Source organism: Pygoscelis adeliae, unplaced genomic scaffold (genome assembly GCF_000699105.1).
Source record: "Pygoscelis adeliae isolate BGI_AS28 unplaced genomic scaffold, ASM69910v1 Scaffold26, whole genome shotgun sequence".
NCBI classification, from domain to species: Eukaryota; Metazoa; Chordata; class Aves; order Sphenisciformes; family Spheniscidae; genus Pygoscelis; species Pygoscelis adeliae.
Genome location: NW_008825104.1, coordinates 2,429,918 through 2,446,355, shown reverse-complemented (window position 1 = coordinate 2,446,355; position 16,438 = coordinate 2,429,918). Strand labels below are relative to the sequence as shown.

The window sequence follows — 16,438 nt, the reverse complement described above, 5'->3', positions numbered from 1 at the left end:
AGGCTGCCCAGGGAAGTGGTTGAGTCCCCATCCCTGGAAGTATTTAAAAGACGGGTAGATGAGGCGCTTAGGGACATGGTTTAGTGGACATGGTGGTGTTGGGTTGACGGTTGGACTCGATGATCTTAGAGGTCTCTTCCAACCTTAATGATTCTATGATTCTATGAAAAGGAAGGAAATGCCAAGTTAAAAGACTTCAAAAATAAGTTTTTTCGTAAAGCATTATGTAATTGAACCCCATATGCATGGGATTTTGGCAAAACCAAAACATTCTCTGGCTCTTGTAATCATGTTTAACGATGAGCAGAAACTGAGTGTAATGTGCTGAAGATCATCTACAAAACTCAACTACTCAGCAGGACAGACAAAATGACAAAACCCATGAACATTGTATAATTAACTAGTAGTCTCTTCTGAAAACAGGATGTGTCTATTCTCAGGTGCAGCAATTGCTAGATTTACAGTAAGTCAAAGAATAAGGATCAGTCAAGGATTTTTTGTCAAGTCACTATAAATAGAGAAGTTCACATGTCAGACAACAACAGGAAATTATTACACAAGTTAACGCTAAATTTCAGCTGCAATGAAAATTGCAAGGTCTCAGATACCTCCTCAGATTCTTCAATAAAGTATTTCTCCAAGTATTTGGCTTTGTGATAAGCTCTTAGCATATTGGTGCAGATCCCCTGCTTTATGATAAAGTAGTTACTCTGTGATTTCGATAGAAAACATTTTTCATGTTGTGCTAAAAGTAATAAACCTATTCTCTGCCAAAGGAAAAATAAATGAATACAATCTTTGTCACCATGTTTCTGGAATTACAAGTGTAAATTTGAATAAAGACATAACTGAAGAGATGTGACAGTCACCTGCTCCCACTGGAAACATTTTTTAAGTACCTGATGAGCATTCAGCTATGACCTAATTGTTCAAACAGGAGTATCTAGGGAAGATGCAAAACAGTAAAAAATGGCCTTCATACTATAGTGCTTCCTCTTTCTCCCTTCTCATGTAGACATCAGTCAGACTGAATATTTTTTTGTTTCCAACTGAACAAGGATAACGTAACATCTTAAAAACAAGCCTTCCATCAAGTCAACTTTTCCTACTGGAAAGTTTCAATCTATTTACAAGAATTGAGAAAAATTATACTTTGAATAGACTGGCAGAAAAACATCTGTCAACCCATGTATTTCTGATTCATGTCTAGAATCCAACACTGACTGCCACTTGAGACAGATGATTAAAAAAAGCTAGCTTTATATCAAAGATAAAACAATCAGAACGTGGTCAACAGGACCACTTTTGTCATCAGTGAAAAGACAACAACCAACTCTATCTGCTCCATCAAGACAGCAGTACAAAAGGCACTAAGACCATTCTAACAAGAACAGAGCCCTACACAGATCAGATAATTGAAATGGAAATAGGCAGGGGTATCAAGACTTAAAAAGTGAAGACACAGTTAGTGTCAGGGAAACATGACCTCTTTCCTCTACTACTTAGTTTTCTGAAAACAGGAAAAAGTTTAAGTGATGCCAGCAGGTCAAGGGAGGTGATCCTTCTCCTCTCCTCAGCACTGGTGAGGCCACACCTGGAGTAGTACTGTGTCCAGTTCTGGGTTGTCCATTGCAAGAGAGGCATGGACATACTGAAGAGAGTCCAGTAAAGGGCCACAAAGATGATGAAGGGTCTGGAGCATCTCTCCCATGAGGAAAGGCTGAGAGAGCTGGGACTGTTCAGCCTGGAGAAGAGAAGGCTCAGGGAGGATCTTATCAATAGATATAAATACCTGAAGGGAGGGTACATAGAAGACAGAGCCAGAGCCAGGTGCCTTCCAGTGGTGCCCAGTGACAGGACCAGAGGCAATGGGCATGAACAGAAACACAGGAGGTTCCCTTCAACATCCGGAAACACTTTTTTCCTGAGAGGGTGACTGAGCAATGGAACAGGTTGCCCAGAGAGTTTGTGGAGTCTCCTACCTTGGAGATATTCAAAAGCTGTGTAGACATGGTCCTGAGCAACTGGCTCAGGAGGTGGCCCTGCTTGAGCAGCAGAGTTGGACAGGATGACCTCCAGAGGTCCCTTCCAACCTCAGCCATTTTGTGATTCTGTGAATGGATCAAACTCCCCGAAGACCCAAGGACAGTACTAAATACAACATCAAGATACTCATCCCTTGGGTTTTTGGTCCATGAAATTGGAACCTTTTAAATTAGCACTGAAAGTAATGTTTTTCTTCTCAATGGAACAGACTTCAAATACTCGTGTAATTGGTTACTTTGTCTCATTGAAGGGACAACACAAAACCTCCTGCTCCTTAATTCAATAACAAGGGCATTGAGTGTTTGCGTATCTACCTAAGGAAATTTATCCAAAAATATAGTAGATGCTGAAACAATTACACACAATTTCTGTAAAAGCCAGTAAACAGAATTATCATATGATGCAGGTATTTACAAAATAAAGAGTTAGAACTGCAGTGCAGTTAGAACAGATAAGGAAGTAAGTGTAAACAAAACATAACTAGGTATTAAAAATATCACGCACAATATGAAATAGCCACAACTACTACTTTTAACCACTTTTAGCCTTTTCTGAGCTAATACTAATACAAGGCAAACGTGTTCCTGATTGACAACACAATAAATTAAAGGAAGATGTCACAGAACTACCTTATCAACTTCTCTCTGTGTTGCTCCTTCCTTTTTCAAACGTTCTTGTTCCACACACTTTGCATTGTAGTTTTCCTTTGATTTCTGTAAGGCCTGAGTTATACTTTGAATATTTTGCACTGCTTCCAATGTTCCTGAAACGTCTTCTTTAGTCTGCCAAATATCACGTAGTTGTCAAAAACAAATCGTTTTAATTTTAATGTTAACAAGTCATTGAACATGCATAAGAAAAAAATTAATAACCTTTTTATAAGCTTTGATTTGTTCATCTCCATACTTGTGAACTTCTTTTATTAGCTCTTGTAATCTCCGCACAAGATCCAAATGACAGCTTGCTAGTTTTTCTGTTGAGGTTCTGAAAACATCCCAAACTGGTGCAAATGTCCTAGATTGAGGAAAATAATATGTAACGTTCATTTTTTCCTTTTAGTTGGCTATAATATCTTTTTAATAGTGCTAAAGTATAATTGATAAGTTTACAGAAGTTCAGTTCTGTTCCTAAAACTGAAATAAACAAAAACCCCAACGACTGCTACAAATTCTTATTAAATGTTTCAAATGTACTTGGAATCCTATCTGCTAATTTTTCCATGTTTTATGTTTTACCTGTATTGAGTCTAACGAGTAAAACACAGCAAAGTTCACTTAATCTTCTCTACTATCAGCACACAATAATGACAAATGATATTGCTAAAGATGATGCAAGAGCAGCTCAAAATAATTTAACACGTAGAAGTATTTTTATGTGTATACTTGAATAGCGCAAACAAATCAGAAGTTACTTGGTTAGTTAAGCTTCTAGTTGTCTTACATCATTACAGCCACAAGATGCAGGAAAAAATATTGGCAAAGATGGTCGGCCACTAAAAGGCATTTACTGATTAACAGAGATTAACTGTATGGCAAAGGAAGGTGGGGGACAGGTCATTCCTCAGATTCAGATTTCTATACTGAATGGACTTCTCCAGCTATTCTAAAGATTCATTCCTACCTCAATCTCCTGGTTAATGCTGCTGAAAAAATCAATACTATACATAGCCTTGAAAGCAATGATGTCCAAACTAACATGCAGATACAGAACCTTTGAAGAGCAGGAACAACTGGTATCAAATTATCCACTGATGAAAGCTCCCACATTTCTAGCTGTGATTACTACAAATAAAAAAATCTAGACTCATATAAGAAGCCTGAGTTGTTGGCATAATCTTTCTAATGAAAAAACATCCATTAATCATTCAAATTTTTAAAAACATACCCCGTGTATAAAATTTTAATTAAACTATGGAATAAATCTATTGAAAAGTCTCATTCTTAACATCTCTGAGGACAGAGATAACACTCCAGAAAGCAGAAATAATAAATAAATTTACTGCCACATTTGTTGATCGTATGTTCTCTCTTCAGAATAATTACCATAGGCTTGGGAGCACAGAATAGAAAGTCACATTCTTTATTATGTCTGAAAAGAACTTAACCTTAAACACAGAGGAACAGATAGTTCCTCCGTGTTTGGGTTTTGTTTTTTTTTAAACTGTGAATAAAGAACTGCACTGTCTTTTGTTTTTGTTATAGCTGCATGATATTTTGCATGTTTGTTGAAGAACTAACAATCATTTTTAAAGGAGGAAAAGTTATGCTACTTTCAACATCATCAATAAAATATTCAGAATCAAACTCCATTCTTAACATGTATGCAGTTAATTATTTCTCTCTTACGTACACTTACCCAAGTTGTGTATAATTGCTCGCTGATTTGGCTAGTTTTGTCATTGACCTTGAATATGCCTCCTCTATTGTAGCCCTGTCAAAGAAAGCCATCAAAAGCATAATCAAAATTCTGAAGATATTTGAACACAGAAGAATATGCATTCTAAGGGTTCAAAACAGAGGACTTTTTACTTTAGCAATCTTTCTGGAGAAAAGCCAACACAATACCTATTCAGTTCCTAGGTGAGCACAGTGGTTTCTTACATGTAAACAGTTTAGGTGTTAAATACACACAAACATAAGACAGTTTACCTACAAAATCTTCCCAGTACTTAAAGAAAAAAAACCTGCAGGGGCAGCCTAACCTTCGTATGTTTTCACTTCTTCAAAAACAAAATTTCTACATCCTTTATCAAGAACAGCACAAAGATATCTATCTTTTAACCTGCCCCACACAAGATTTACCAACATTGAGCAGATTGCCTGACACAAAATTTACTCCTTCAAATGATATATTTCTGAACCACAGATCCAACTGTCTCTCAGTTCTTCTAGTACTTGACCATTAACAAATACTCAAAAACAAAAATGAAAAAGTGAAACAACACTGTTGAAAATTGAATTGGTATTGACTAACTGAACACAGCCAAGGAGGAAACCTTCTGCTCCTTCTAGGTATATCCAGCTGGAACAGCAGATACAGTATAGAAATATATCATCATTACAAATGAACACATTTCAAACATTTTTGTTTTTTTTCAGAGGAAACAACTTCGTAATTTCAAAAGGTTCCTAGAGAAGTTTTGAAAGACAAAATCTTAAAAAAAAATCCTTAAGCTGACTATAATAAAAAAACTCCAATTTTCCCACATCCTATACATTTTTTCTTTTTTTCATTACTATTTCTAAGGCTGGAGAAAAGGGAACAATAGACTCTTCCCCAATTAGGCTGCACACAACCAAAACACTATTCTGAACAGTGCAAGTAGCAGAGACTGGCTTCATACAAACATGTGTCCTTTGTGCCCTAAGCGGTGTGTACATCCAAATACACTCAACCACCTTTCCTCTCTCTTTTAGATTGCTCCATAAAAAAATCAAATTCTCTGGCTCGTCTGGAGACTCCAGCACTCCTGACTGACCAGGTGACTACAGCACATACAAAGGTTAAGTCCTCTAACTTGTTAAAAGCATTACCACCAACTCAGTTCTGTCTCTATCTATCCAGCAGTTTTCAGTTTTCACACTCCTATGTCTCCACTTCTGAAAAAAACTGCCAATATGTTCTAAAGGAATGGAAGGACAGATGTGAATAAAGTTCAGATGTATGTAAGTTTAGTTTTCATAGGGAACAGTTCAGAAAATCAGGTACATAAAAGTCAGAGCATAAAAACATTAGATCTAGGAGGCTCCTAATAAATGTTCATCCACTCACATATTTCTAGCAGAAAACACTACTGCAAAACAATATTCAGACTATACTCTGTGGAGGAAGGAGGGGAACAGATAATTGTGTGCAACATCTCTTCTTTGCAATAAAAAAAAAATGCAAAATAGAACATGGTCAAGACAATTGGACAGAGGTAAAATACTGTTGAAGTACTGCCCAATCCAATTTCTTTTGAGATCAAGAATTTGACCCATGTGAATAACGTGTGTGCTACTGAACCATATTTATGTCCTGGGAAATTGATTGACATCCCACAGTAACTTCACAACAGTAGTGAAGGGCTTCACTGCCTAGATATGAACACTCGTAAACATTTTTACCAAAGTGAGGACACAAAATATTTATGGTCCATCTATTTCCTTGAAACTACAAACTATATGCCACAAACTACCACTAGCTTAGACTGAGATTGATCAGTGATGCACCCCTCACTTGAAAAGTACCACCTATTTGGCATTCAGCTGCTTTTTTTAATGGCAGCCTGGCATACTGAGGTGCTTCAATAAAGCAGAGCTGAAGAAAACACAATGGAACAGATAGGATACCAGGTTTAATACCATGATGGGAGAATGTCACTGGAAAGGACTGAACTTACTGCTGCTGGTCTGCATCACTAGCAGATGTTTGCCAATCCCAGGGCAAGTTGCTCTTAATGAACTATATCGAAGCCTTGTCAAATAAATGAAAATGTAGCACTAAGATTCTAGTGAATCTTGGTGTGCTGAGAACTGAAATTTTTCGCATATTTTACCAAAAATGCTGTAAGATAGCTTCATATCTCTTTGACACATCCAGATCCATGCATAAGAAGAGAAAATACATTTCTTGATCTCTCATTGAAGATAAAGCGCCCATGTGGATCCTCATGTATTCCTACATGGTCATTAATCTTTAGTCTTAAATGTTATTTAAACTTGCTTATCTGAGAAAAAAATAATTGTCTCCTTCTTGACAAATCACTAGAATTAATTAGCCGAAACTTCTGCTGAAACATCTTTAAGATGTGGAGAAATGTCCAAATATTTCATTTATTGATTCCAAAGGCACATCTCATTTAAAGTTTAATTTGAAGGCGGTGATAGAGTGAAAAAACCTAGAATGTCACATTATTTTTACTAGGAATTTTGTATAGAATGAACTGTCAAGTTTTATTTATGTCACTATAATGAAGAATCCAAGCCAGATACAGCATCAAGTTATTTTTACCCATTTGCATAAGACCTTTCACCTTAGGACCAGCATGAATAAAACAGAGCATGCCCAAAGAATACAACATAAAGGAGGTAAGAAGCAGAGTGAGAGAGCGAGTTTCTGATCTAGAGAGCTTCTGATCTAAGTATGGAGGTAAATCAAAATGCAGCGGATGTAAAGCTAATAAAATTAAATGTGTCCAGGTGATGAACAGCTTAGGTCTACGACTTACTGCTATAAAACCTGACTGATTCCAAGAACTAAAGCAGGTTTCAAAGGAAAGATCCAGGCACTCACAAAGATAACACAAGGCAAACATTTATAACAGTCAATATTAAAAATGCAAGCTTGTGAAGCCCTAAGCATTTCATGCTAAACATGAACAGTGTGATATCCCTCCACTCAATCCAAAGCAGGATTTCACTGGAACCCTGCCTGGCTTTGTTATGTGTTCTCTGGAATCAGGGATTCTTGAAACACAAGATTCCCTGGTTTCTCTAGTCCTTCCAGACTGCCTATCACACGTGGACTCTGGAACTCACCCGTTTCTACTTAATGGAAAGATTTTTGTCATTTTCTCCAATTCACTTTGAAACTATGCAAACGTCACTGCAACTGAGTACCTGCTGGATTTGTGGTGGTTACATTTTGTGGAAATTAAAAAAAAAAAAAAAAAAAATTTCTTTGTTGAGATCTATTTGAGGCCAAAACTGAAATTTTGATGAAAAATTCCAGAAAACAAAGGCTGGTTTTTTGGACAGCTTTTACTGCAAGAAACCTTCACTGAAACAGGTCCTCAGTAAATCTCTTGCAAGTTTTTTCCGTGCGTCATCTGGTGTCAGTAACTGAATTAATACAAAATTCCAAAGCAGACATATAATTAATTTTGTCCAGAATGGAAATTCTTATGTTCAACATAGCAGCAGCAGTCTTCTGTCACAAAGAAGAACTAAAAACAGCACTAGGTCATTTGTTTCGGAAGTTGTCACATCTGCAGATTTCAGTTCTGTCCCTTCCATCCCATAGAAAAGAACCTGTGTTATTTTCTGCATATTATTTTCTTGTCCCTACATATCACTCCCTTTTCTTTAACAAACCTAGTTTCTCAACATCTTAATCTGAAAGTATAATTTTTTTAATATACTAGCAGTTGCTAATACCCTAATGGTACATCTACGGTGAAAAACCTTGTGAGACTGATAATTTCTGCTAGTTTAAATTATTGCTTTTCTTCCAAACATGATGAAAAAATTGGATTAATTTAAATAAATTGCTGGACATCTAATGTGACACTTCCAGCTTTTTATTCATAGTTTAATTCAAACCTGAAAAATTAGAAGCTTGTTATTAATTGATGCTTGAGAGTCACTATTCAGTTCTAAGTGAATGGAGTAAACCTAGATATTCTTGTAGGATAAAAGAGATATTTTTAAATGCTTGTTGATTTTTACATATTTTGCATGTTACTGTTAAACATAATAATAAACTTAAATAAAAACCACAAACAGGATTAAAGAGCCAGAATTACCAAGGATGAATACTTACCTTTCTCTTATAAAGTCTGCTAAGTCTTTTGTTGACAAATGTCCGTGTTTCATGTTGTGATAGAGGACGTCAAAGCCATTGTTTCTTTCCCCCTAAAGATTGTTAAAAGGAAAGTAGAAGTATGAAACACAACATGCTAAAGCAACTACAGAACAAAGTAGAGAACCAATGCATTTTAATAACTGATGAAGTTCCATGAAGTGAATGATTTTTAATGGTTCAGCTTTTTACCAATTGCTGTTAGTTCCCTTCAATCCCCTATATGTAAAACAAACTAAAATCACCTCAGCACCTACTACCCTTCGAATGACAACTCTTCTATTGCATATTTCTAGGCTATATTCAAAGCCATTTCTTCTCTAGATTTCTACAGGTCTTCTATTCTTTCACTTTCCATCTTATTAAACACATACTTAATATTGTACTCTCTCTTCATTCTCTCATATCTTTCATTATTTTCCATGAACTAAAATTCATGGAAATCACTGGATATCCTGCCTCCCCAGTTCTTCACACTTCATGTATCTTCCTCTGCTTTTTGTAAAATTGGTAAAAAAAAAAAGGAAAAAAAAAAATCACTAATCTCTTCCTTCTCACAGGTAACTTCCCTTTGTCTATCCTTAAGTTTAGTTTTAAAACTTAAAACATTTTCCAGTGAGTAAGGCATACCTCATCATTAAAACTGAGACAATGCCCTAAACACTGATTAATAAACTCAGCCAGCTTATCACCTCTGGCACTATGGTGAACTTCCCCCGGAGAGCAGAAAGCAACAATAGAAATGAAAGGAAGGGGAGGCAAGGCACGGCATAACAGCGCTGCTACTATGAAAGTTTTCCTGTCAAACTACCCGTTCCCCTCCTCCCTTCCAAAAGCTTCAGATCTATAACACTGCTGCTACAAAAGACACAGAAGCACGCCCTCAGGAAAACTGCATGCATGTTCAGAATGGAAGGGAAAGAAGGATGGGAAGCAGAATCCTGGACTTTTCACAACGGCACCTCTACATCTCCAGTGAGAGGAGCCTGAGGATTTGGTCATACACCCCTCCAAACATTTCCGTCCTTTTTGTTCTGGAAAAATTTGTTTGTGCAGCCATAAGGCGCACCGGATTGGGGAAATTATACAGCTGAAAAATAAAACCGGCAAATAAAAATAAAGATCAGTGATCCAGATCACTATGAGGACACGAACAGCTGCATTGCTCAGCAGAAGAGGTGGGAGCAAGGAGGAGAAGGCAGGCAAGGATCTGCCAGCTTAAGTGGAAGCAGCCACGCGTGGATGGAAGAACTTTGCAGCAGCCACAGTAGTAGGCTCACTTCTGTGAAGTGTTAACTGCACTAGATAATACATCAGTCTTATCAATAATATAGCAAGTTGCCTTAAAGGACACCACATACAGACACATAAATTTACAAATAACAGACAACTGAAGGCAAGTTGATTCAGATTACTAGCCAGGATTATTTGCTTTATTTCTTCCAAGCATTGGGGAAAACAAAACCAAACAAATGAAAAGCAAACGCACCTATAAAATCACAGTTCCTAAAGTTGCACTAAGTTGTAACCTGAAAAAATTCATCAAAATGCAGATCAGTTTAGCTAAGTGCAATTACAGAAAGTTCTGTAAAAAGTACAAGCAGAACTAAACTGAATACATGAAAATACAGCAAACGCTAAAAGGACTATCTGAAGAACAAGGCTTTTATAAGTTTGAAAAATAAGAGAAGGATAAGAACACCAATTAGTAGGAAAAGTGATTTTTTTTTTTTTAATTAAATGTTGTCTTACTCTTTCAAGTACCAGTCTAAACAGTTTCACTCCCCTTTCACTCCTATCTAGCCATTTTTCCTTGTAGTTTGAAGCTCACAATAATTTTGACTACTGGTGCTCTAATAGGTAGCTTGTTAGCTTTTTCTGTTTACTCAATATAAACCCTGAATGCCACTGCATTACATAATTATAGAGTTATTCTGGTGTTTAAGACCTCATCAACATTTTCAAATAGAATACAAAATAAAATTCCTATTTAACTACTCCAAAGTTGTTACTGTACCCAAATTCGGAGATGAACATTTAACAAATAAGCGTTAGGCATTTCTTCCAGAAAAACTAACAAAATTTTTCTTTATGAAATGTTCTTTCCCTTTGCCTTAAGGTGTTTCTTCCAGCTAGACCAACACATTGATCAAAATGTGCGGAACACAGACTGCTTCTGAACTTTTAAAAGCAACTTTTCATAATGGGAGCTTTAATGGGACTTTTCTATACCGGAGCTCCATAATTTCCCTGCCACTTTAGAAATACAGGAAGGCTAGCATAGCCATGACCCAGCCCCTGGCTGCAGCCTTCCTGATGGGTGATAATCTATCAGAAATATAACTTTGCAAACCTTTAGAGTATGGAATGAGCCAGAGCAACTAAATCCCATCACCATCTTGTTCCCTGTTACTGAAGGTTACTGCAAAGGAACTCAGTTTTCCACTTAAATGAAGTTTTCTAATCAGTCCTACTCTTGTTCCTGACTTCACACTGAATAGCAGAAAGCATAACAGAGAAACAGAGCAGATACTTTCCTCACTTAAAAGCCTCCGGAAAGCCACATCTTTTATACATTATCAAGAGTTATCAGAGGGTAAGAGGCTGCGTGAAAAGGTTTAAACAAAGCAGCAAGTCCAAAGCAGACTCCCACATTTGAGGGTCTATGTGGTTTAAGCTTGGCACAACTAAAAGACATGTTTTCACTTGTGAATATAATGCCAAGTGTAGCCTATCTTACCAATACTAGGCTCTACCTATAAGCACAAACATCCAGACTTCAAAATTTTTCAATAATTTACATGATCAAGAGTTCTGATGATTAACCTGATGACAATTCTATAAATTATGTTATATTCTACTCGTGTTTGGAGACGTGTACCTATGTCAAATTAAGCATGGTATCTCAGTGCAGAGAGCAGACATTTTTCTGCTTAGGAAAAGCCATACAGCCTATCCACAACTCCTTCATTCAGTAGTTATTTTCATGAAGAGTAGCTCAAATAATTCATACAATGAGTATCAGAGTTAAGGCTCGGTATTTAGGATAAAGACAGATGTATGCTGTGGCTAAGAGGAAAAGTATTTACAAAGTATGTATCCTCTTACATGCACATATGCCATCAACACTGTTTGTTTGTGTTTTAGTTGTTTTTCCTCAACACTGCCCCTCTACACACACATTATATAAAATTCTGTACGTGGAAATTGTGTGTCTAGCCAATTTTTCTTCATTAAGTGTTTTTACCTGCTCCTTCCGAGTGGCAACAGTAATACCTGGGATCACTAAAAGCCCAGTACCGGCCCACTTAAAAATAAATAAATGCAGCACATAGCAGAGGGAACTTATGAGACCTTCCACTCCCTTTCAGAAGCAATTACCATTCACTGCTATGACAGACAGACAGTGAAGTCAGATGTAGATTCTTCTAGAAGTTGCATCTTGGAGAAAGAGGAACCTCTGTTGTCCCATATAACATCAGGTTCTATGCAGCAGACTTCCCGATCAGTTTGAAAGACCATTCTGAATGTCATTTCACAGGTAAAACACCATCTGTTGAGGTTGATCCTGTCATTACTCAACAGAAAACAACTATAAAACTGTGTATGAGAATAAAAAAAAATATTTAAGTGGTCCCCTCTCCATGTAGGCTCCATTTAATTACTTTGAAGTTCATTAGCAGTTTTGTCCTTCTTCCCTAGAGCTAACAAAACTCTCTTCAGAAGCTGGTGTTCTTGTTGAGGTTTCCCATTTTACACTGCTGTAAGGGAGCTCTTTTTTGTATGTAGTATAGATACCTCCTGACAGCAAGCCATAAGAGGAAACAAGACTTCAAATACAAGTAAACAGTTCACTCATTAAGCCTACAATGAGGCACTACTGACCAGCTTTGCATACAAAATACATTAAGTCACAGAAAGTTAGGGCAGACAACCCTTCCACTTCCCTTCATCAAGAACTAACTGCAATGATTTTCTCATGGAAATGAAAGTAACCCTGTCAGCAAGTGTGAAGTCAGAATTCAGCATTTCCATGACTTGTGCATAACAGGAAACAGATTACAGGAACTCTGTTTTACTGAACTTCTTAATAGACTTAGAAAATTTTTAAGAATAAGTTAGCTTGTTGCATATAAAGATGATTCTGAATTTAAAACCTACATTTGGTAAAGTAGCCAGAAATTTCTGGGCAATCTGCAGCAGTATTTATTTCCTACATTTCTAATCAAATTGTATGAGTGCAAGGTCTGTCTACTTTGGACTAAAACTGTTCAACATTAATGTCTATTAGTGTAAAAAGTTAATACTCTCTATTACTCTGCTCAAATTGAAATTGGCCAGAGATGTCAAAAACTACAACAAAAGGTTCTTCAGGTATGTAAACAACAAGTAGAAACAGAAGGAAAATATTGGCCCCCTTTTAAACAGGAGAGGTGAATTAGTTACCAACAATGCTGAAAAAGCAGAGGTTCTCAACACTTCCTTCACCTCTGTCTTTACCAGCACTGTTGGCCCCCAGGCCTTGGGAGCAAAAATCCAGGTTGATGCAAACACAGACCCACCGTCAGTGAAGGAAGAGTTGGTATGTGAACTACTACAGGAGCTTGACCCCTACAAATCGATGGGCCCTGACATTAACCACCCAAGGGTGTTAACGGAGCTGGCTGACGACGTTGCGAGGCTGCTCTCCATACTCTTTGAGAAGTTGTGGAGATCGGGGGACATCCCGGAAGACTGGAAGAAGGCTAACGTCACCCCCATCTACAAGGAGGGCTTAAAGGAGGATCCAGGAAATTATAGGCCCATCAGTCTTACTTCAGTCTCTGGGAAAGTTATGGAACGAATCCTCCTGGGGGCTATCAAGTCAAATGAAGCATATGATTGGGAAAAGCCAGCGCGGATTCGCCAAGGGCAAATCGTGCTTGACAAACTTGATTGCCTTCTACGACAAAGTAACCTGCTCAGTTGATGTGGACGTTGTCTACCTGCGTTTCTCCAAGGCTTTTGATACGGTTTCCCACAGCCTCCTCCTAGAGAAACTGATGTGTTATGGTCTAGACAAGTGGTCTGTGCGGTGGGTGGGGAACTGGCTGACAGGCCGCACCCAGAGGGTGGTGGTAAATAGCTCCTTTTCAAACTGGCAACCTGTCACAAGTGGGGTCCCCCAGGGATTGATATTGGACCCAATGCTGTTTAGTATCTTCATTAGTGATCTGGATGATGGGAACAAGTGTACCCTGATGAACTTTGCTGATGATACCAAACTGAGCGGGGAAGTGGATACTTTGGAAGGGAGAGCCACCTGCAAGAAGACCTGGATAGGCTGGAAGAGTGGGCTATCAAGAACCTTATGAAGCTCAATAAGGACAGGTGTAAGGTCTTGCACCTGGGAAAACGTAATCCAGGAGTGCAGCACAGGCTGGCATCTACCTGGCTGGGCAGCAGCTCTGTGGAAAGGGACCTGGGGGTGCTGGTGGACAACAAGCTTAATATGAGTGAACGGTGTGCTGCTGTGGCAAAGCAAGCCAACAGGATGCTGGGTTGCATCAACAAGGGCATCACCAGCAGAGATAAAGAAGTCATTATCCCACTCCACTCTGTGCCTGTCAGGCCACACCTGGAATACTGTGTTCAGTTTTGGTCCCCGCTATGCAAAAAAGATGTGTCCAGGCTGCTCTAGGGTCCAAAGAACGGTCACAAAGATGATGAAAGGACTGGGAAGCCTGCCATATGAGGAAAGGCTGAGAGAACTGGGTTTGTTCTGCCTTGAGAAAACAAGGCTTAGGGGAGATGTTCCAGTATGTAGAGGGTGGTTACAAAGAAGATGGAGACCCCCTTTTTAAAAGGAGTCACACGGAAAAGAGGAGGGGTAATGGGTACAAGTTACTCCTGGGGAGATTCCAGTTGGACCCAAGAGGAAAATTTTTCACAGTGAGAACAATCAGCCACTAGAATAATCTCCCCAGGGAAGTGGTGGATTCCCCAACGTTGGGCACTTTTAAGATTCGGCTGGACAGGGTGCTGGGCCATCTTGTCTAGACCGTGCTTTTGCCAAGAAAGGTTGGACCAGATGATCCTGGAGGTCCCTTCCAACCTGGTGTTCTATGATTCCATAATCACAGCACTGTCTTTTTACCCAGTGTAAACAAATGTTTCTCAATTATTAAGGTGATTCTAAAGTTCCCACAACTGGTCAGATATATACTACTTGTTTAGCTAGTGTAAGAAACAAGCAAAGGACAGCTGCAAATACTGTTTTCACAGCAAAATTAAGCATATGAGACAATAAAAGGCACATGCAGTTCTTAAACACATTTTGATTTTGGTCAAACTTTAGAAACTTGATGAGAGACATTCAGACAAACTTTTTCTAACTAAGTTCAGCAAGTAAAGAAACATTTGACAATAAGTGAATTACTGTCATTTCAAACTATGCTTTTAGAACATGCATTAGCAGTGGTTAAGCATGCATGATCACCCCTCCAACCCTTTAAACATGACCACATCGCCATATTACAAAGAAGAAATGGAACAGACTGAGAAAACTGTACTTTTGATTATAAATTATTTAAGTCATAACCTGCCTAATACTCTTTTAAAAATAGCCTACCAAACCCACAACTTATTCTCCAGGAAACAGGCAGAAAAATATTGAAACTACAACATTTGGAAGTGGTACTCCAACTTAATTACAGGATTTCTTTTTAACCATAAAAAAGCTTAGGTCCCTAATTTACTTCAAATTGTCATAAAATGAAAACTAGATAATCTCCAAATTAAGTTTCCAAATCCTAGTTAAACCTTACAACTGCCTTTGGCAAACATGATATGTCAATGAAATATGACCAACATCCCCCCACCTTGTTAGATAAATGCTAAATAGGAAAAGCCTAGAAAAGAATAAATGTGGGAAGTAGAATCACTTCAGTTTTGGGGGCAAGAATAGAAAAATTTGTACCCTTTGCCTCTTGTTTTGGTCCGGTCCAGAGAAGCTGTCCTACAGCTAGTTTTACACTTAAATCACTGCTCATGCTCCTTTGTCAGATATGAGTACGGAAAAACCATACCCCTGATCAACAGATTATGCATGCAAGAATGCTAATACAGATAAATCAAATGGCATCAAAGACTTCCTGGTCAAAAAATTTTATATCAGGAAAATTCCAGAGTTGCAGCCATACACCAAGTAATAACTGTAGAGAATCCATTAATGGGGGGTGGAAGAGCACGACTCCCTCATATGGGTGAAATTCAGTATTTGCTGAAACTAGGTACAACTGTTCAGCAACTACAAGATTTGATTTATGCAGCTTAAAAGATATCCTATTTTAACAATTAACGTACAAATTTTAGTGCAACAGAACAATAGAGACTGGGTGTTCATTCCTGTAATTCTAAAATGAAAGTTCCAAATATTAACCAAAACCAATCTTTTCTTTACCCACAAACTTAGAAAAACATATACTACTCATTATGGTTTATCTATTTGTACTGTCAACTCCTTTTCATTCACTCATAAAGGAGTAACACTTCAAAGAAATAAAGTAATAGAAACCCTCCTAACCCCAGCATTTGTAAACTCATTTTAGATGCTCTCAAAAACATTGTTGTCATCTTCTTTAAAATGTTACTCCTTGTTGCAGTTTCAAATAAGTAACATGTGTTTCATCCTTTCCACCTAGGCAATTATTTAATTTAATGGGCCCTGTACACATGAAAATACTCCTGTGATTAACATTATGGTGTTAAATTTCTGAAAGCTAGCTATCAGTAAATTTTAATTTCTGAGTGTCTGAAAGAGCTACAGAAAATTGAGAGCATCAAAACATGG

The 16,438-nt window shown here is 37.8% G+C and overlaps 1 protein-coding gene across 2 annotated transcripts in view; it reads right to left on the bottom strand.

Moving 5' to 3' along the window:
• The window catches only part of FCHO2 (FCH domain only 2), an 86,295-nt gene extending 77,641 nt beyond the window's left edge, over positions 1–8,654 (bottom strand). For both annotated transcript variants that reach the window (XM_009327230.1, XM_009327231.1), the window contains exons 1-4: positions 8,569–8,654; positions 4,402–4,476; positions 2,919–3,060; positions 2,676–2,828 (exon numbers count right to left, since the gene is read on the bottom strand). In XM_009327230.1, the coding sequence (XP_009325505.1) occupies positions 2,676–2,828; positions 2,919–3,060; positions 4,402–4,476; positions 8,569–8,621 (423 nt within the window). In that variant the 5' untranslated portion in view covers positions 8,622–8,654. The remainder of the gene's footprint in view (positions 1–2,675; positions 2,829–2,918; positions 3,061–4,401; positions 4,477–8,568) is intronic.
• Positions 8,655–16,438: the final 7,784 nt, after the last annotated feature.